A 22803-nucleotide genomic window follows, 5' to 3' on the forward strand; every position below is an offset into this window, starting at 1 on the left:
CACGTAATCAGGAAACAGAAACAAAGTCTTCAGAATTTTTCTCACAAACTCAGTTACCTAACATAACTTTAGAACAGAGGGAAGCAATCAACGCCCCAGTCTCCACTGTAGAAATACTGGGAGCCATCAAAGACCTTAAATCGGGAAAAGCAGCAGGACCAGATGGCTTCCCAGCTGAATATTATAAATTATTCAAAAACTCACTCACCCCACACTTGGTTAAGTTCTGCAATCACGTTATGGAAGGAGGAGATATTCCCCCAGATCTATTAGCGGCCAAGATAGTTGTGATACCCAAGCCGAATAGAGACCACAAAAAATGCCAAAATTACCGCCCAATATCTCTCATAAATCAGGATCTTAAGATCTTCACAAAAATACTTGCAAATCGGCTCAAACACATCATCCCCCACTTGGTTCATCCGGACCAAGTGGGATTTATTAAAGATAGGGAAGCCCCAGACAACATCCGAAAGGTTACCAATCTAATACAATTCTTGGGAGAGACAAGAACGCCTTCTCTGCTCCTATCTTTGGATGCAGAGAAGGCGTTCGACAGAATAGACTGGGACTATATGTTCTTAACACTACACCATATGGGCTTTGAGGGAGGATTCATAAAAGCTCTAAAAGTAATATACTCATGCCCAGAGGCCCAAGTTTCCTCAACAGGATACAAATCAAAACCCTTTCCAATACGAAACGGTACCAGACAGGGGTGCCCTCTGTCCCCACTACTATTCGCGCTCTGTATAGAACCACTAGCAATCGCGATCCGTTCACACCCAGACATATCAGGAGTTAAAATAAATCCATTAGAATACAAACTTTCTCTATTTGCGGATGATGTCCTGTTGACCTTGACGAACCCATTAATATCTCTACCGCACCTCTACCAGACAATAAAGACATTTTCAACCATCTCAGGATTTAAAATCAACCCAGACAAGTGTGAAGCCCTACCCATTGCAATACCCCAACAAACTAAAATAATTTTAGAAACACAATTTCACTTTAAATGGATGAAACACACACTAAAATACTTAGGTATCCAGATTCCAACTTGCTCCACTCAGCTATACAAAGTAAATTATACCCCACTATTTAAACAAATTAGACGAGATATGGCAAAATGGAAGAGCTTTAATTTCTCCTGGCTAGGTAGAATAGCGGCGGTTAAAATGAACGCCATGCCTCGAATACTGTATTTATTCAGAACCCTCCCGATAAAAATAATAAAACCAGAACTGGAAACACTGCAAAAAGACATCTTAGCATTTATTAGGGGAGATAAGACGAGCAGGATAGCAAAATCCACCTTAAACAGACATAAGTCACTCGGGGGCATAGGTGCACCAAACATAATAGAATATTACAATGCAGCCAGACTAGCGCAAGATACACTACTTCTGAAAAGGTCAAAGGGAATAATATGGCCCAAGTTAGAAGCGAACATAGGGGGGTGGGAAGAAGCAGACTCAATTGTTTGGGACCCAGAGAGGGCTCAGAAAGATAGAAAGACATCTACACCCTACACCACAAACCTCACTGTAAAGATCTGGAAAACAGCGAAAACGAAATATAAACTACTACAGCAACATTCTATATCAATACCACTTAGATATCTAATATCAGAAGACCTTTGGACCCAAATCAAAAAATGGGAAAACAAAGGTTTATACAGAGTGGCGGACTACTTAACAGGACATAACATACTGACGTTTAACCAACTACAGACAAAGATTGACCCCCTGAAGCTACACTGGTACTTATACCTACAGATACACTCCGCTCTACAATCATATTTAAAACACCCTAGAGAACAGACCTCCACACCTATCGAAACCTTCTGTAAATCAGAAGAACGCAACAAACATACCATATCTCTACTATATGTATCTATGCAGACCACCCACAACACCACCAAGACCACGACTATGCTGGCCTGGGAACAGGAACTACTTATCTGCAAAGACAAAAAGACATGGGAATCACTGTTTCAAAACGCAGAAAGAGGGTTGATAAGTGTAGACCTTAAAGAAAATATCACCAAAACAATTCACAGATGGTACTTAACTCCTACACGAACGGCTCATATGCACCCCCAAGGCAGCAGATTATGTTACAGAGGCTGTGGAGACATAGGGACATACAGACACATGTGGTGGGACTGCAAAGATGTTAGGGGTATATGGAGCAGACTATCCGCATTTCTCAGTCAGATGCTAGAAGAAAATATTAGTCTAACGATCCAACAAGCTTTATTACATGAACATCTCAGTAAATTCCACAAACATATCAATACATTTATTAAGATCTTATGCACAATCACGAGGATATGCATAGCTAAATATTGGAAATCTGGAACTCCAACCTGGACTGAGATATATAATAGAATCCAACACACATACACCATGTACGAGACAGCTTCATATACATTAGATAACAGGGAAACCTTCCAAGCAGTGTGGTACTATTGGATAAGCAAAGGGTCCATAACCTCACAAGATAACCGGAGATCAGGGATCTAAAGGACCATCAAACTATAGTCGTGTCAAACACTTTGACGCACACATACTATGATCTGTGACATAAGATGACATCACCCATCCCTATCCCCCCCCCCCCTTATAACCCCCTTTCTTTTTTTTTCTTTTATAGTTTCCCCTTTCTTCCTTATTTATTTCTTTTTTGTTCTTGATCTATCTGTTCTCAGTTGTTATACCGTAAGGTTTCAAATTCATATACATGATTACTCTAAGATAATAATGATTCAGCCAAAAACATCCAGTTAGTGAAATACAGAGTTAAGAAACAATCTGTACCAAAGATTAGAATGTCATAACACAAGGAAGAAATGCTAGATAGAATATATACTCTAATAACCTACTGTTAAATGGCTGATAATGCTTGATGAATCAAAGACAGTTCTAAGATAGAATCAATTTGCAGTGAATAATGATGTAGGGATGAGATAATTGTGTAACTATGTAACAATGCGGTTTGGCTAGGATTTTTCACTCTTATATCATTGAATACTTGTAATGCAATATCCCCCAAAATCAATAGACAACGGAAGAATAGATATTGTATGTTATGTTAATTCATTTTATGCATTCTTGTTCTATGAAAAATATAAAACAATAAAAAACTATTTAAACATAAATATATTTGATCGATAGATAGATAGATAGACGCTACGGAATTTGGCAGCGCTATACAAATAAATTATAATAATAATAATAATAGACACATTAATAGATAGAATAATTTAATAAATGTAGAGGATACCTGCAGTGTTTGTGATATCCGAGTGACTATGGATAAGACTGCCTCCTCTAGATCTTGAAACGTTGGATAAAATTCCATTTTCTCATCATCAAAAGTTAGCTCCATTTTAAACAGTGGCAAAAATTGATGGTCATTGATATCAAACAACTTCACAAACGTCTCCACAGATCTCTGTATGAATTCTCTCAACTGCTCAACATAGAAGAGAAACAAATAAATAGAATTAAGGCTTAGAAAATCTGAAATTTCAATCAGAGCTTATTTGGTGTGATGTTTTTCATAGAAACATAGATTTTGACAGACGATAAGAACCAGAATCACCCTCTAGTCTGTCCATATTTTATTCTGAAGTATAGGCTTAAATGAAGGAGCATGAAACCCAAAATGTTTCTTTCATGATTTAGATAGAGAATACAATTCTAAACAACATTACAATTTACTTGTATTATTTAATTTGCTTCATTCTTCAGATATCCTTTGTTGAAGAAATAGCAATGCATATGGGTGAGCCTATGTGCAGCTACTGGATCTATTTAGATATGCTTTTCATCAAATTATATCAAGATAATGAAGCAAATTAGATAATAGAAGTAAATTGGAAAGTTGCTTAAAATTGAATGAAATTAATCTAAACTTTAATAAATGCCCAAAATGTAGTTTACCGGCAGCGGATTTAATTCACATGATATGGAATTGCCCTAGACTTAAACAATTCTGGTGTAAAATCGAATATCTGTTACTTAAAGTAATGAAGATTACACATATCAAACTTTCGTTACTCATGATTATTTTCTTGTCGAATAACAATAGGGACTTCACTGACTCCAAAATAGTAAACTTAACTATTTTAGCAGCTAGAAATTTAATCTTTAGGAATTGGAAGAATAGGTTTAGCCCTACAATCGCTGAGCTTAGGAATTATCTAAAAAAACAATGCTTAATTGAACAAAAAGCAACGGATTTATCCTCAGAACGAGAAATAATAGCATTTTACAGCAAATGGGCTAAATTTATCAGGATGTTTCCATCCTCTGAAATAGATCATTTAATTTATCCATTCAGAAACTCTGAATTGGTGTTGCTGGATGTTTGGTAGGGGGGACTGGGGTTGGAGGGGGGGGGACAGGAGAATTTGTTCTTTTTTTTATTTTTATTTTCTCTTTCTTTCTTTTCATTTGTTATTGGTTGTTGTTTTGGTTGGTTGTGTGGTTGTTTAATTTATTTTTTAGTAGATTGGTATCATGGTTGGTTTAGTAATTAATAAACTGTAATCATTAATTAACTGAGTTAATTGAAATAAAAAATGCATACAAACTGCTTGGTTAAGGATAACTTCCGAGAAATTTTTTTTGATCATCTATAATTTAGAGCTTCTAAGAGAAGAGGTAGATGTAAATATTGCATGTATTAATTTACTGACAATGTCTTTCCTTGGGAAAAATTGATGTAAGATTGTTCGGTTGTTTAATTTATTTTATTTTTGCGGATTGTTGTTATGGTTGGTTTAGCAATTAATTAACCGTAACTATAATTAACTGAGTTAACTGAAATACAAAATGTATGCAAATCGCTCTGGTCAAGGATGACTTCTGAGGAAAATTGATCATTTATAATTTTGAGCTTTAGTTAAATCAAGACGAGGTAGATGTAAAAAATTGCATGTAAAAATTATAGATAATGTTCTTCCTTGGGAAAATTGATGTAATGCTGATGTAAAATAAAAATTATATTGGAAAAAAAAATTGAATGAAATTTGGGTTTCATGTCCCTTTAAATCTTAAGGTAGCTTTATGCATTTTAAATGGATTTTTGAATTCCCACACTGTATTCACGCTTACCATCTTTGTTTGAAGCTATGAATCAACCACCTTTAATGTGAACAATTTGTATGCAAATAACTCATGGTCATAACCCCTTGTTCTGGTCTTGGGGGGCCGATTTACTATGCAGAGTATGCTGCAGTTTCCGCACAAGCCTTCAGGTTCGCCTGAAACAAGAGTTAAGTATCAGCGGTCCTAAGACTACTGCTGCTCCTTAACTCATCCGCCACCTTTTAGGCGACGGACATCAATCATCCCGATCAAATACGATGGGGATGATTGACATCCCCTACTAGTGGCCGATTGGCAGCGAATACAATGATAAATGCTACAGCGTATCGTGTCTGCCCGCACATTCATAAATCGGCCCCTTGGTCTCTTTTTGAGAAAACATTCTATTAGCTGAAGCTTTATTAAATCCCTAAATATACTTGAAGGTATCTATCAAAGAATCCCTCTCCATTTTATCCTCTAAATCTTTCCTGTAACCTTTATTATCTCTTCTAATATATTTATATTGTTCTGGAGATAGTCTATAGAATTGTACACAATATCCAAGATGAGGCCTAATTAGAAATTTATAAAGTGGCATAAGTATCTAACTTTTATTCTATAAAATGAATTAAAGGGTTATTGTTATGAAACTATACAATTTAATTAATGGATTATTATAATTAAGCATGTACTGTCTAGGGTGTAATTTATTGTGTTATTAAAGTATATTTTACAATTGACATCTTTGACCTCTTGAAAGCCCTTTCTGCCCTGTTTTTTATGGTATATTTTGGCTGCTTGCACATCTTTTTTTTTGTTGTATTACAAAAATAAACTAAAAATCACCCTAGCTGTCAAACAATGTTTTCATATGGGAATTCTGTTGAATTGGAATGTTTTTAATTTGAAATATTTTGCATCAAATTGGTCTCTCATTAAAATTTTCAGAACCACAGATTGAACATAGGATTTATAAAAAAGAAAAGGTTCCAGTCTACTTATATTATTAAATTGAATTCTTTACCTTGGAATCCTTTGTTAAAGATCCTTTTCTTGAGACCATACTAAGGTAGGGTCAGGCGCATGCTTGTGCTGTTGAGCATTATATTCCAGAGGTGTTATACATATATATTTAGTGCTTGTAACATGTGAATGCTCCTAAGCCTACCTCAGTATGCTCTCGTGAAAAGGAGAAACGTTTCAACAAAGCACAGCAAGAGAAAGATATACATTTGATAATACAAGTAAACTGGAAAGTTGTTGCTTTTTTCAATCTTAAAGGGACACTCAAGTAAAAATTAAACTTTAATTATTCAGATAGAGCATGCAATTTTAAACAACTTTCCAATTTACTTCCATTAAAAAAAAATGCACAGTCTTTTTATATTAACAGTTTTTGAGTCACAAGCTCCAACTAAGCATGTGCAAGAATGCACAGAATAACCGTATATGTATTTGTGATTTGCTGATGGCTGTCACATGGTATGTGTATGCATTTGTGATTGGCTGATGGCTGTCACATGGTACAGAGGGAGTGGAAATAGGTATAACTTTTAAAATTGTCAGAAAAAAAATCTACTATTCATTTGAAGTTCAGACTAAGTGCTATTGCATTGTCTTGTTGTCTTGCATTTGTTGATTATGCAAATCTACTGTGTTAACTGGTCCTTTAAAGTGTATCTGAATCATGAAAATGTCATTTTGACTTCCATGACACTTTGGGATACTTCTGTGGTTAAAGGGACAGTCAACACCAGAATTTTTGTTTTTTTAGAAGATAGATAATCCCTTTATTACCCATTCCCCAATTTTGCATAACCAACACAGTTATAATAATACACTTTTTACCTCTGTGATTAACTTGTATCTAAACATCTTCTGACAGCCCCCTGATCACATGACATTTTATTTATTATCTTTTGACTTTCATATTAACCAATTAGTGCAGTGTCTGCCACAATCCACGGGCGTGCTCACAATGTTAGCTATAGGGTTTACCTGAACTAGCTCTCCCCTGCTGTGAAAAGCAAATACAAAAGCTTGTGATTAGAGGCGGCCTTCAAGGGCTTAGAAATTATCATATGAGCCTTCCTATGTCTAGCTTTCAACTAAGAATACCAAAAGAACAAAGCAAAATTGGTGATAAAAGTAAATTGGAAAGTTGTTTAAAATTACATACCCTATCTGAAACATGAAAGTTTTTTTTGGACTTGACTGTCCCTTTAATTAGCATTGACTACATTAGGTGTAATGACTAGTTGAATAGATCTCTTACAAGTTTTTTACCACAACAGATTAATGTAATTAACGATAAACAAACAGTTTATGTCACTCTGTTTCAAAGTAATAACATTTATGGAAACATTACAAATAATCCATCCATGACTTAAATCAGGTCGTTATTAAATATCTTTATAATGAGTGTATTTATTGAGATTTCCTGATTAAGTAAGTCTGGTCTTTTTTTCAGTATTATACAGCTAATAATAATGCAGTTTATTTCTTACAATTAGTACAGCATTACAGAAAACATTTGCCGTGAACACCATGATCTTATGTTTGTTGTAGGACAAAGCAGTAATCATGGTATAATTTATATAAAACAAATGCCGCATAAAACCTAGTATTACATCCACAGGAGGAGCAATTGCGTTTTTGTACATAAAAATTACTTTATATAAGGAAAACTAATTACCACAGGTGCCTGGCTGGTATCTATAATAATCCATTCATGCTAATATTATCATTCTTTTATTTAAAAAGTAGTGTTTTATATTGTGTTCTGAGATTAAAAGGACATGATACCCAAATGCTAAAGAACTTGAAAGTGATCTGTGAAACGCTGAATAGAAAATATCATACGAACATCTCTATGTATAAAATTAAGCTATGTGAAGAACATTGGAATGTGAAATTTTTAGATTTTCATGTCGGGTTAGAGCACAATGAGAATATGCAATTGGTTTTGTCCGCGAGTAGGGTGTTCGGTTTTTTTCACTTTTTTTTCTCCATTGAATTCTTTGGCAGAATACGTGAACACGCACGCGATAGTCTAAGTTCGGCTTTTTGTGCTTGTGAACGAAAACAGTTTACTTAACTCATAATACCAGTGCAAGCCGATGAGTGCAAAAAGCCGAACTTCTAGCGCAGTTAACAGTCGAGCAGGAAAGCTAATTAGAAATTTTGACTTTCTTAACCCTTCAGATGACAAATCTAACATACAGTATCTTAATAACATGATGCAGTTCTGCTTAGGGAATACACTAAGGAGTGACACAGCAGCAATAGGGTTAAAAAGATGCTGCAAGAGAATTGAACAGTTTCAAATACGGTATGCTAATATTTTTCTGTGCAGTGCTTATAATGTGTTCTCTCATTATACTGAAGTGACAATAAAACGTCTGCTGGGTATTACTAAATACATGCAGTGGCGTCACTATTCAAAGAAATACAATGTAGAGATGCATAGATTTTTTTATTAGAGGGGCCAGCAATTGTGAACATTAGTGGGACTGTGGAAGTTGTAGACACTTAATTTTTTTTGCCCCTTGAGCCAGCGCTGCAATTTCCACAAATAGTTTTCCCGGCTGCTTTTGCTTGTTTATACTTTGCTCCTCCCCTGCCCAATTTCACTATGAATGTTGTGGGCGTGCCATGGGGCTTACGAAGTTGTGCTGCTAGCCTAAACCTGCCTATCTGTGTTCACTGCTCAGTGACGTGTGGAGCAGTGGAGTCCCTCACTGCTGTACTGTCTCTCTAAACGGGAACCGGGAAATCGTTAGGGGGATGCCTGGCACCTGACCGCATGACTGTCTGAAACTGTCTCTAAAGTGAAGGAGCCATGTATGATGCCCACCAGACCGGTACGGTTATGGTACACTAAGTGCACACTGAAGAGGTAGGAGGGGATGGCGGGCGGGGGTCTGGGGGTGGGCAGAGTGCAGAGGTGATTTGCCATAAGAAGAGGTAGGCACGCGGCCCGGAGCTGTGCACTGACAGACTTGGAACAGAGTCAGAGAGCAGAATTTTCATAGTTTGCGCGCCTAAACCTTTTCTTTAGTGATTTATTTTTTAGAGTGCTCTGTTTATCTTTCATTTGTAATCTCTGCTGAGCCAGGGAGCAGCTCTAGGCATGAGCTTTATAATGAATGCAGTGCAGTGTACATATTTTGTATATGTGTGTGTGTGTCTGAGTGTTTGTTTGTGTGTGTGTCTGAGTGTTTTTTTGTGTGTGTGTCTGAGTGTTTTTGTGTGTGTCTGAGTGTTTTTGTGTGTGTGTGTGTGTCTAAGTGTTTTTCTGTGTGTGTGTCTGAGTGTGTTTCCAAGGGTTTGTGTGTGCATCTGAGTGTGTTTTTAAGTGTGTCTGAGTGTTTGTATGTGTGTGTGTGCCTGTGTTTTTTTGTTTGTGTGTGTCTGATTTCTTGGGGGAGGTGGGGTGACACCATAACATACCACACCGTGTGACATCAATCCTAGTGATGTTACTGAATACATGTACTAGTTAGTACATGCTACCTTAGTAATTAGCAGCTGATTTTACAAACATGTGCTCAAAGACTGGAAACCTGAGATCAAAACTGTTACATTGCACTCATAGGGAAAGCGTAAACAAACTGTCAATACAGTTAAAAGCTTTATATATTTCTATATTTGATAAAAAACAGAATTTAAAAAGGAAGTCAAAAGTCAAGGTTATGTATGCCACTGCTAATGTAATTGATCTTCTGCTATCTCTTTAAACTGCAGAGGAAAAGAGATTAAAGGGACAGTCAAGTCAAAATTAAACTTTCATGATTCAGATAGGGCATGCAATTTTAAACAACTTTCCAATTTACTTCTATTATCTAATTTGCTCAATTCTTTAGATATTCTTTGTTGAATAAATAGCAATGCACATGTGTGAGCCAATCACACAAGGCCTCTATGTGCAGAAACCAATCAGCAGCTACTGAGCATATCTAGATATGCTTTTCAGCAAGTGATATCAAGAGAATGAAGCAAATTAGATAATAGAAGTAAATTAGAAAGTTGTTTAAAATGACATGCTCTTTCTAAATCACGAAAGAAAAAATTGGGTTTCATGTCCCTTTAAGATTCTTAAAGTGCCCTTAAAAAAAAGTTAAAATGTAATATCATTGAAGGGACATTAAACACTAAATAAATGTTAGATAGAATGATGCATTCACAGGAAAAATCAGTCTGAGAATAACATGTAGATGCATTTTTTAACGTTTCATTACCTTTTTAAATATTGACAAAATTAGTGTCTATAAAACACTGGGCGCTGCCATGTTGTAACTTAGGTTACCTTCTTTGCTGTGGCCAATTAGAGACAGTTATAAATAGGCCTCTAGAGTGTGCAGCCAATCACTGTGTGGATTATAGCAGTGCTATGCATTTCAATTTCTAACAGGAACTAAAAATGATAGGAAATGGGGACAAATTAAATAATGAAAGTATATTGCAGAGTTTTTTTATATATATACAATCTATCATGTTATTTTACTATCTCAAAGTGTTTAATGTCCCTTTAATATTATTAATATTTTTTTTTATAATTTGCAAATATATTTTGTAGTGGTGTGAAAAGAGGTACAATAACCTATCGGTTACAGAGCACAATAACAAGCTGCAAACATGAAGATGACTCAGTCTATATATTACCATCTGTGATCTACAGGTATACGGGTTAGTTGAATACCTGCAAATACTACAAAATGGTTTCTGATCTTGTACAGCACTTGCCTGAACTGACATGAGTGTTGACGCACAATTGTAGAAGGAATCAGCTGTATCATGTTTAATGAATTGGAAGCGCTCCTTGTTGGTGAAAAGATTTATAACTTTGGGGTACCAAGTATTCAACAGCTTCTCCTCCATTTTCACACAGGCCAAAGAGACTGTGTTTTTTAGTGATTCACATTCTGCTGGTCCTTTAGACCTGTATCAAGATAGAACACACAATAAAAGTACTAATTAGTTAAAATAAAAAAATATTTGTGTATTCTTTTACAGCTTAAAATTATTTTTCTCTCTCAAAATATATATAGAACATTTATTTTATATTTGCATATATATATATATATATATATATATATATATGTGTGTGTGTGCGTGTGTGTGTGTGTGTTTGTGTGTGTATATATATATATATATATATATATATATATATATATATATAAAAAACATAATTTATGTAAGAACTTACCTGATAAATTCATTTCTTTCATATTGGCAAGAGTCCATGAGCAAGTGACATATGGGATATACAATCCTACCAGGAGGGGCAAAGTTTCCCAAACCTCAAAATGCCTATAAATACACCCCTCACCACATCCACAATTCAGTTTAACGAATAGGGTGATAAAGAAAAGAGTAGAAAGCATCAACCAAGGAAATTTGGAAATAATTGTGCTTTATACAAAAAATCATAACCACCATAAAAAGGGTGGGCCTCATGGACTCTTGCCAATATGAAAGAAATGAATTGATCAGGTAAGTTCTTACATAAATTATGTTTTCTTTCATGTAATTGGCAAGAGTCCATGAGCTAGTGACATATGGGATATCAATACCCAAGATGTGGATCTCCACTCAAGAGTCACTAGAAAGGGAGGGAATAAAAATAAAAACAGCCATATTCCGCTGAAAAAATTAATCCACAACCCAAAAAAAATAAGTTATTTCATTTTTGAAAGAAAAAAACTTAAATCAAAAAGCAGAAGATTAAAACTGAAACAGTTGCCTGAAGAACTTTTCTACCAAAAACTGCTTCCAAAGAAGCAAATACATCAAAACGGTAGAATTTAGTAAATGTATGCAAAGAGGACCAAGTTGCCACTTTGCAAATCTGATCAACTGAAGCTTCATTCTTAAAAGCCCACGAAGTGGAGACTGATCTAGTAGAATGAGCTGTAATTCTCTGAGGCGGGGCTTGACCCGACTCCAAATAAGCTTGATGAATCAAAAGTTTCAACCAAGAAGCCAAGGAAATAGCAGAAGCCTTCTGACCTTTCCTAGGACCAGAAAATAAAACAAATAGACTGGAAGTCTTCCTGAAATCTTTAGTAGCTTCCACATAATATTTCAAAGCTCTTACCACATCCAAAGAATGTAAGGATCTTTCCAAAGAATTCTTAGGATTAGGACACAAGGAAGAGACAACAATTTCTCTACTAATGTTGTTAGAATTCACAACCTTAGGTAAAAATTGAAAAGAAGTCCACAAAACTGCCTTATTCTGATGAAAAATCAGAAAAGGAAACTCACAAGAAAGAGCAGATAACTCAGAAACTCTTCTAGCAGAAGAGATGGCCAAAAACAGAATTTATGCTTACCTGATAAATTACTTTCTCCGGTCCACGGCGTCATCCTTACTTGTGGGATATTCTCTTCCCCAACAGGAAATGGCAAAGAGTCCCAGCAAAGCTGGTCACATGATCCCTCCTAGGCTCTGCCCACCCCAGTCATTGACCGACGGACAGGAGGAAATATATATAGGAGAAACCATATGATACCGTGGTGACTGTAGTTAGAGAAAATAATTCATCAGACCTGATTAAAAAAACAGGGCGGGCCGTGGACCGGACACACCGTTGGAGAAAGTAATTTATCAGGTAAGCATAAATTCTGTTTTCTCCAACATTGGTGTGTCCGGTCCACGGCGTCATCCTTACTTGTGGGAACCAATACCAAAGCTTTAGGACACGGATGAAGGGAGGGAGCAAATCAGGTCACCTAAATGGAAGGCACCACGGCTTGCAAAACCTTTCTCCCAAAAATAGCCTCCGAAGAAGCAAAAGTATCAAATTTGTAAAATTTGGCAAAAGTGTGCAGTGAAGACCAAGTCGCTGCCTTACATATCTGGTCAACAGAAGCCTCGTTCTTGAAGGCCCATGTGGAAGCCACAGCCCTAGTGGAGTGAGCTGTGATTCTTTCAGGAGGCTGCCGTCCGGCAGTCTCATAAGCCAATCGGATAATGCTTTTAAGCCAAAAGGAAAGAGAGGTAGAAGTCGCTTTTTGACCTCTCCTTTTATCAGAATAAACAACAAACAAGGAAGATGTTTGTCTGAAATCTTTAGTAGCCTCTAAATAGAATTTTAGAGCACGGACTACGTCCAAATTGTGTAACAAACGTTCCTTCTTTGAAACTGGATTCGGACACAAAGAAGGTACAACTATCTCCTGGTTAATATTTTTGTTGGAAACAACTTTCGGAAGAAAACCAGGCTTAGTACGCAAAACCACCTTATCTGCATGGAACACCAGATAGGGTGGAGAACACTGCAGAGCAGATAACTCTGAAACTCTTCTAACAGAAGAAATTGCAACCAAAAACAAAACTTTCCAAGATAATAACTTAATATCTACGGAATGTAAGGGTTCAAACGGAACCCCTTGAAGAACTGAAAGAACTAGATTTAGACTCCAGGGAGGAGTCAAAGGTCTGTAAACAGGCTTGATCCTAACCAGAGCCTGAACAAATGCTTGAACATCTGGCACAGCTGCCAGTCTTTTGTGAAGTAAAACAGATAAAGCAGAGATCTGTCCCTTCAGAGAACTTGCAGATATTCCTTTCTCCAAACCTTCTTGTAGAAAGGATAGAATCTTAGGAATTTTTATCTTGTTCCATGGGAATCCTTTAGATTCACACCAACAGATATATTTTTTCCATATTTTATGGTAAATTTTTCTAGTTACAGGCTTTCTAGCCTGAATCAGAGTATCTATTACAGAATCTGAAAACCTACGCTTTGATAAAATCAAGCGTTCAATCTCCAAGCCGTCAGTTGGAGGGACACCAGATTCGGATGTTCGAATGGACCCTGAACAAGAAGGTCCTGTCTCAAAGGTAGCTTCCATGGTGGAGCCGATGACATATTCACCAGGTCTGCATACCAAGTCCTGCGTGGCCACGCAGGAGCTATCAAGATCACCGAGGCCCTCTCCTGATTGATCCTGGCTACCAGCCTGGGGATGAGAGGAAACGGTGGGAATACATAAGCTAGGTTGAAGGTCCAAGGTGCTACTAGTGCATCTACTAGGGTCGCCTTGGGATCCCTGGATCTGGACCCGTAGCAAGGAACCTTGAAGTTCTGACGAGACGCCATCAGATCCATGTCTGGAATGCCCCATAATTGAGTTATTTGGGCAAAGATTTCCGGATGGAGTTCCCACTCCCCCGGATGGAATGTCTGACGACTCAGAAAATCCGCTTCCCAATTTTCCACTCCTGGGATGTGGATCGCAGACAAGTGGCAGGAGTGATCCTCCGCCCATTGAATTATCTTGGTCACTTCTTTCATCGCCAGGGAAGTCCTTGTTCCCCCTTGATGATTGATATATGCAACGGTCGTCATGTTGTCTGACTGAAACCTTATGAATTTGGCCTTTGCTAGTTGAGGCCAAGCTCTGAGAGCATTGAATATCGCTCTCAGTTCCAGAATGTTTATCGGGAGAAGAGACTCTTCCCGAGACCATAGACCCTGAGCTTTCAGGGATTCCCAGACCGCGCCCCAGCCCACTAGGCTGGCGTCGGTCGTGACAATGACCCACTCTGGTCTGCGGAAGCTCATTCCCTGTGACAGATTGTCCAGGGTCAGCCACCAACGGAGTGAATCTCTGGTCTTTTGATCTACTTGAATCGTCGGAGACAAGTCTGTATAATCCCCATTCCACTGTCTGAGCATGCACAGTTGTAATGGTCTTAGATGAATTCGTGCAAAAGGAACTATGTCCATTGTTGCAACCATCAATCCTATTACTTCCATGCACTGCGCTATGGAAGGACGAGGAACAGAATGAAGTACTTGACAAGAGCTTAGAAGTTTTGATTTTCTGACCTCTGTCAGAAAAATCCTCATTTCTAAGGAATCTATTATTGTTCCCAAGAAGGGAACTCTTGTTGACGGGGACAGAGAACTTTTTTCTTTGTTCACCTTCCATCCGTGAGATCTGAGAAAGGCTAGGACGATGTCCGTATGAGCCTTTGCTTTTGACAGGGACGACGCTTGAATCAGGATGTCGTCCAAGTAAGGTACTACTGCAATGCCCCTTGGTCTTAGAACCGCTAGAAGGGACCCTAGTACCTTTGTGAAAATCCTTGGAGCAGTGGCTAATCCAAATGGAAGTGCCACAAACTGGTAATGCTTGTCCAGAAAAGCGAACCTTAGGAACTGATGATGTTCCTTGTGGATAGGAATATGTAGGTACCCATCCTTTAAATCCACGGTAGTCATAAATTGATTTTCCTGGATAGTAGGTAGGATCGTTCAAATAGTTTCCATTTTGAACGATGGTACCCTGAGAAATTTGTTTAGGATCTTTAGATCCAAAATTGGTCTGAATGTTCCCTCTTTTTTGGGAACTATGAACAGATTGGAATAAAATCCCATTCCTTGTTCTCTTATTGGAACTGGATGTATCACTCCCATCTTTAACAGGTCTTCTACACAATGTAAGAATGCCTGTCTCTTTATTTGGTTTGAAGATAATTGAGACCTGTGGAACCTTCCCCTTGGGGGTAGTTCCTTGAATTCCAGGAGATAACCTTGAGAAACTATTTCTAGCGCCCAAGGATCCTGAACATCTCTTGCCCAAGCCTGAGCAAAGAGAGAAAGTCTGCCCCCCACTAGATCCGGTCCCGGATCGGGGGCTATCCCTTCATGCTGTTTTGGTAGCAGTGGTAGGCTTCTTGGCCTGCTTACCCTTGTTCCAGCCTTGCATTGGTTTCCAGGCTGGTTTGGGTTGTGAAGTATTACCCTCTTGCTTAGAGGATACAGAATTAGAGACTGGTCCGTTTCTGCGAAAGGGACGAAAATTAGGCTTATTATTAGCCTTAAAAGACCTATCCTGTGGGAGGGCGTGGCCCTTTCCCCCAGTGATATCTGAAATAATCTCTTTCAAATCAGGTCCAAATAATGTTTTACCTTTGAAAGGAATGTTAAGCAATTTTGTCTTGGAAGACACATCCGCTGACCAAGACTTTAGCCAAAGCACTCTGCGCGCCACGACAGCAAACCCTGATTTTTTCGCCGCTAATCTAGCTAATTGCAAAGCGGCATCTAAAACAAAAGAGTTAGCCAATTTAAGTGCTTGAACTCTGTCCATAACCTCCTCATACGAAGATTCTTTACTGAGCAATTTTTCTAGTTCCTCGAACCAGAAACACGCTGCCGTAGTGACAGGAACAATGCATGAAATTGGTTGTAGAAGGTAACCTTGCTGTACAAAAATCTTTTTAAGCAAACCCTCTAATTTCTTATCCATAGGATCTTTGAAAGCACAACTATCTTCGATAGGAATAGTAGTGCGTTTGTTTAGAGTAGAAACCGCCCCCTCGACCTTGGGGACTGTCTGCCATAAGTCCTTTCTGGGGTCGACTATAGGAAATAATTTCTTAAATATAGGGGGGGGAACAAAAAGGTATGCCGGGCCTTTCCCACTCTTTATTTACTATGTCCGCCACCCGCTTGGGTATAGGAAAAGCGTCGGGGGGCACCGGAACCTCTAGGAACTTGTCCATCTTACATAATTTCTCTGGAATGACCAAATTGTCACAATCATCCAGAGTAGATAACACCTCCTTAAGCAGTGCGCGGAGATGTTCTAATTTAAATTTAAATGTCACAACATCAGGTTCAGCTTGATGAGAAATTTTTCCTGAATCTGAAATTTCTCCATCAGACAAAACCTCCCTCATGGCCCCTTGAGATTGGTGTGAGGGTATGTCAGAACAGTTATCATCAGCGTCCTCTTGCTCTTCAGTGTTTAAAACAGAGCAATCGCGCTTTCTCTGATAAGTAGGCATTTTGGATAAAAGATTTGCTATGGAGTTATCCATTACAGCCGTTAATTGTTGCATGGTAATAAGTATTGGCGCACTAGATGTACTAGGGGCCTCCTGTGTGGGCATAACTGGTGTAGACACAGTAGGGGATGATGTAGTATCATGTTTACTCCCCTCATTTGAGGAATCATCTTGGGCAATATCATTATCTGTTGCATTACTGTCCTTACTTTGTTTGGACACTATGGCACAATTATCACATAAATTTAAATGGGGAGACACATTGGCTTTCATACATATAGAACATAGCTTATCTGATGGTACAGACATGTTAAACAGGCTTAAACTTGTCAACAAAGCACAAAAAACGTTTTAAAATAAAACCGTTACTGTCACTTTAAATTTCAAACTGAAAACACTTTATTACTGAATATGTGAAAAAGTATGAAGGAATTGTTCAAAATTCACCAAAATTTCACCACAGTGTCTTAAAGCATTAAAAGTATTGCACACCAAATTTCAGAGCTTTAACCCTTAAATTAACGGAACCGGAGCCATTTTTACATTTAACCCCTATACAGTCCCAGAATGAGGCTCTGTCTATAACTAGAAAGGCCCCCATCTGAAAAAGGTGTCCAACACAGTGCCTGCCGTTTTTCTAAACGTTCCCCAAGATTATAATACCAATAATTAGTTAGAATCTGCATAATATGCCTAGTAAAGCAATTGTTTTAGCCCAGAAAAATGTCTACCAGTTTTTAAGCCCTTTTTGAAGCCCTTTATTCTTTTATGTTTAACTAAGAAAATGGCTTACCGGTCCCCATGAGGGGAAAAGACAGCCTTCCAGCATTACATGGTCTTGTTAGAAATATGGCTAGTCATACCTTAAGCAGAAAAGACTGCTAACTGTTTCCCCCAACTGAAGTTACTTCATCTCAACAGTCCTGTGTGGAAACAGCAATTGATTTTAGTTACTGTCTGCTAAAATCATCTTCCTCTTACAAACAGAAATCTTCATCCTTTTCTGTTTCAGAGTAAATAGTACATACCAGCACTATTTTAAAATAACAAACACTTGATAGAAGAATAAAACTACATTTAAACACCAAAAAACTCTTAACCATCTCCGTGGAGATGTTGCCTGTGCAACGGCAAAGAGAATGACTGGGGTGGGCGGAGCCTAGGAGGGATCATGTGACCAGCTTTGCTGGGACTCTTTGCCATTTCCTGTTGGGGAAGAGAATATCCCACAAGTAAGGATGACGCCGTGGACCGGACACACCAATGTTGGAGAAAGGAACAACACTTTCCAAGAAAGTAGTTTAATGTCCAAAGAATGAATAGGTTCAAATGGAGGAGCCTGTAAAGCCTTCAGAACCAAATTAAGACTCCAAGGAGGAGAAATTGATTTAATAACAGGCTTAATACGAACTAAAGTCTGTACAAAACAGTGTATATCAGGAAGTATAGCAATCTTTCTGTGAAATAAAACAGAAAGAGCGGAGATTTGTCCTTTCAAGGAACTTGCAGACAAACCCTTATCCAAACCATCCTGAAGAAACTGTAAAATTCTAGGAATTCTAAAAGAATGCCAGGAAAATGTATGAGAAGAACACCATGAAATGTAAGTCTTCCAAACTCTATAATAAATCTTTCTAGAGACAGATTTACGAGCTTGTAATATAGTATTAATCACTGAGTCAGAGAAACCTCTATGACTTAGTACTAAGCGTTCAATTTCCATACCTTCAAATTTAATGATTTGAGATCCTGATGGTAAAACGGACCTTGAGATAGTAGGTCTGGCCGTAACGGAAGTGGCCAAGGCGGGCAACTGGACATCCAAACCAGATCCGCATACCAAAACCTGTGTGGCCATGCTGGAGCCACCCCTTGTGCTGTCAGAGATCCCCAAACAGCTCCCCAACCTGAAAGGCTTGCATCTGTTGTGATCACAGTCCAGGTTGGCCGAACAAAAGAAGCCCCTTGAATTAAACGATGGTGATCTATCCACCATGTCAGAGAGTGTCTCACATTGGGATTCAAGGATATTAATTGTGATATATTTTTATAATCCCTGCACCATTGATTCAGCATACAAAGCTGTAGAGGTCTCATGTGAAAACGAGCAAAGAGGATTGCGTCCGATGCTGCAGTCATGAGACCTAAAACTTCCATACACATAGCCACTGAAGGGAATAACTGAGACTGAAGGTGCCGGCAGGCTGCAACCAATTTTAAACGTCTCTTGTCTGTTAGAGACAGAGTCATGGACACTGAATCTATCTGGAAGCCTAAAAAGGTGACCCTTGACTGAGGAATCAAGAAACTTTTTGGTAAATTGATCCTCTAACCATGTTTCCGAAGAAACAACACTAGTTGATTTGTGTGAGATTCTGCAGTACATAAAGACTGAGCTAGTACCAAGATATCGTCCAAATAAGGAAACACCGCAATACCCTGTCCTCTGATTACAGATAGTAGGGCACCCAGAACCTTTGAAAAGATTCTTGGAGCTGTTGCTAGGCCAAATGGAAGAGCAACAAATTGGTAATGCTTGTTTAGAAAAGAGAATCTCAGAAACGGATAGTGTTCTGGATGAATCGGAATATGAAGGTATGCATCCTGCAAGTCTATTGTGGACATATAATGTCCTCGCTGAACAAAAGGCAGAACAGTCCTTATAGTCACCATCTTGAAAGTTGGTACTCTTACATAACGATTCAAAATTTTCAGATCCAGAACTGGTCTGAATAAATTTTCTTTCTTTGGTACAATGAATAGGTTTGAATAAAACCCCAAACCTTGTTCCTGAGGAGGAACTGGCATGATTAACCCTGAAGACTCCAGGTCTGAAACACACTTCAGGAAAGCCTGAGCTTTTACTGGATTTACTGGGATACGTGAGAGAAAAAATCTTCTCACAGGAGGTCTTACTGTGAATCCTATTCGATACCCTTGAGAGACAATGCTCTGAATCCAATAATTTTGGACAGATTTTATCCAAAAATCCTTGAAAAACCTTAATCTGCCCCCTACCAGCTGAGCTGGAATGAGGGCCGCACCTTCATGCAGACTTAGGGGCTGACTTTGGTTTCCTAAATGGCTTGGATTTATTCCAATTTAAGGAAGGCTTCCAATTGGAAGCAGATTCTTTGGGGGGAGGATTGAGTTTTTGTTCCTTATTCTGACGAAAGGAACGAAAATGGTTAGAAACCTTAGATTTACCCTTAGGTTTTTTATCCTGAGGCAGAAAAATTCCCTTTCCCCTAGTGACAGTTGAAATAATAGAATCAAACTGAGAACCAAATAAATTATTACCTTGGAAAGAAAGAGATAGTAATCTAGATTTAGATGTCATATCAGCATTCCAAGATTTAAGCCACAAAGCTCTTCTAGCTAATATAGCTAAAGACATGGATCTAACATCAATTTTGATAATATAAAAAATGGCATCACAAATAAAATGATTAGCATGTTGCAGTAAGCGAATAATGCTAGATATGTCAGAATCCAATTCTTGTTGCGCTAAATTCTCCAACCAGAAAGTTGATGCAGCTGCAACATCAGCCAAAGAAATTGCAGGTCTGAGAAGATGACCTGAATATAAAGTATGACGCACAACGTAACTTAAACTTTTTTGGCGCCAAAAATAAACGGAAATGACACACTCGCGTCACTAATGACGCAACCATGTGAAAGGTCTCGGCGTCAAGTATGACGCCGGAAATGACGAAAGTGCGTCATAGACGTATTTTTTCGCGCCAAAAATATTTTCGCGCCAAGAATGACGCAATAAAGTTTACCATTTGACGCACCCGCGGGCCTAATGCCGCCCGCAATTTGCAAGAAGTAGTCAATTGAAAAAAGACTAAACCCCAGGTAAGAAAAAAATTTCTTTAAAAGATGTTAATATTTCCCAAATATGAAACTGACAGTCTGCAGAAGGAAATACATGAACCTGACTCAAGGCAAAAATAAGTACAATACATATATTTAGAACTTTATATAAATGCATAAAGTGCCCAACCATAGCCGAGGTGTCTTAAGTAATAAAAAACATACTTACCAAAAGACACCCATCCACATATAGCAGATAGCCAAACCAGTACTAAAACAGTTATTAGTAGAGGTAATGGTAATTTGAGAGTATATAGTCGATCTGAAAAGGGAGGTAGGAGATGAATCTCTACGACTGATAACAGAGAACCTATGAAATAGACCCCCGTTAGGGAAATCATCGTATTCAATAAGCGATACTCCCTTCACGTCCCTCTGACATTCGCTTTACTCTGAGAAGAATCTGGCTTCAACAATGCTGAGAAGCACATATCAACGTAGAAATCTTAGCACAAACTTACTTCACCACCTCCATAGGAGGCAAAGTTTGTAAAAACTGAATTGTGGGTGTGGTGAGGGGTGTATTTATAGGCATTTTGAGGTTTGGGAAACTTTGCCCCTCCTGGTAGGATTGTATATCCCATATGTCACTAGCTCATGGACTCTTGCCAATTACATGAAATAAATATATATATATATATATACATACACACATATATATATATATATATATATATATATACACACATATATATATATATATATATATATATATATATATATATATATATATATATATATACATATATGTACACACACAGCGATACCGCTCACGTATACAATACAAATCCTCAAATCCGGAATTCCAAAATCCAAACTTTTTCTGAAATCCAAACTTAATAAAATGTATAAATATTTTTTTTAATTAAATGATCAAAAAATAATATTTTTCCCTGCCTGTAAATCACAATATTCTTTGCCTGTGTCTTATTTTTTGTTCTAAAATGGAAATAATATTCTTTATTTATTTAAAACAACAAATATTACCTTTCTAATTACAGTACTGTATTGTCTTTCTGAGGGTACTAAGTATACAAAAGTGTTAAAATTATATAAAACTACCTTTAGGTTTTATGTATAAGCTGTATTATAACATGTAAATATTGCATAAATTACATAGGATATTGTTGTTTACACTTGGTCCCATCCCCTATCCTAACTGTCCCATTTTAAAGATTAAAATATTCCAAAATCCAAGCAGATTGGATAAACATTTCTACCTGTATACCTATACACAGTACGGTGCAAAATGTGTAAAGTAAAAATGCTTTCAAAATAGAAATGTTAATATTTTAATTTTATCAAAATGCAAAGTGAGTGAACAGAAGAAAAATCTAAATCAAATCAATATTTGGTGTGACAACCCTTTGCCTTCAAAACAGTATCAATTCTTATAATTATATTATGATATAATTACCCTTGAGCAAAATCAGGAAGTTTGTACTTATCAATCATGCAATACCAGCAGGGAGGCATCTGACTGGCCCCAAATTGAATCTGCAGCATGCCAACAATCCTAAACATACAGCCAAAGTCATTAAAGGGACATAATACTCATATGCTAAATCACTTGAAAGTGATGCAGCATAACTGTAAAAAGCTGACAAGAAAATATCACCTGAGCATCTCTATGTAAAAAAGGAAGATATTTTACCTTACAAACTCCTCAGCTCAGCAGAGTAAGTGCTGTGTAAAACCATTTATACTTCAGCTGCTGTCCAGCTGTAATCAGCATCAGCAGTGCTGAGGTAATGATTTGCCTTTGCTGCAATCTCATGAGATTTCACTGAAATCTCATGAGATTTCAAAGAAGTTACTTAAACTGAATATAAAAATAACATGAGTGTGCCTGCACATGACAGATGCACACACCCTAGCTTGTCCTGGGACAAGCATACTGACTGGCTGCTTAAAGTCTCTTTACATTAGGGTGTGAATACTTTGGAAATTTGAGGTAAAATATCTTCCTTTTTTACATAGAGATGTTCCAGTGATATTTTCTAGTCAGCT

At 37.6% G+C, this 22803-nt stretch overlaps 1 protein-coding gene across 1 annotated transcript in view; it reads right to left on the reverse strand.

The window, feature by feature from the left end:
* DNAH12 (dynein axonemal heavy chain 12) overlaps nt 1-22803 on the reverse strand; it is a 300387-nt gene that overhangs the window by 255868 nt on the left and 21716 nt on the right. The window contains exons 7-8 of the mRNA XM_053689370.1: nt 10851-11046; nt 3292-3480 (exon numbers count right to left, since the gene is read on the reverse strand). Of these exons, the coding sequence (XP_053545345.1) occupies nt 3292-3480; nt 10851-11046 (385 nt within the window). The remainder of the gene's footprint in view (nt 1-3291; nt 3481-10850; nt 11047-22803) is intronic.

The sequence above is a fragment of the Bombina bombina genome, chromosome 7 (genome assembly GCF_027579735.1).
Source record: "Bombina bombina isolate aBomBom1 chromosome 7, aBomBom1.pri, whole genome shotgun sequence".
In the NCBI taxonomy this organism is placed as follows: Eukaryota; Metazoa; Chordata; class Amphibia; order Anura; family Bombinatoridae; genus Bombina; species Bombina bombina.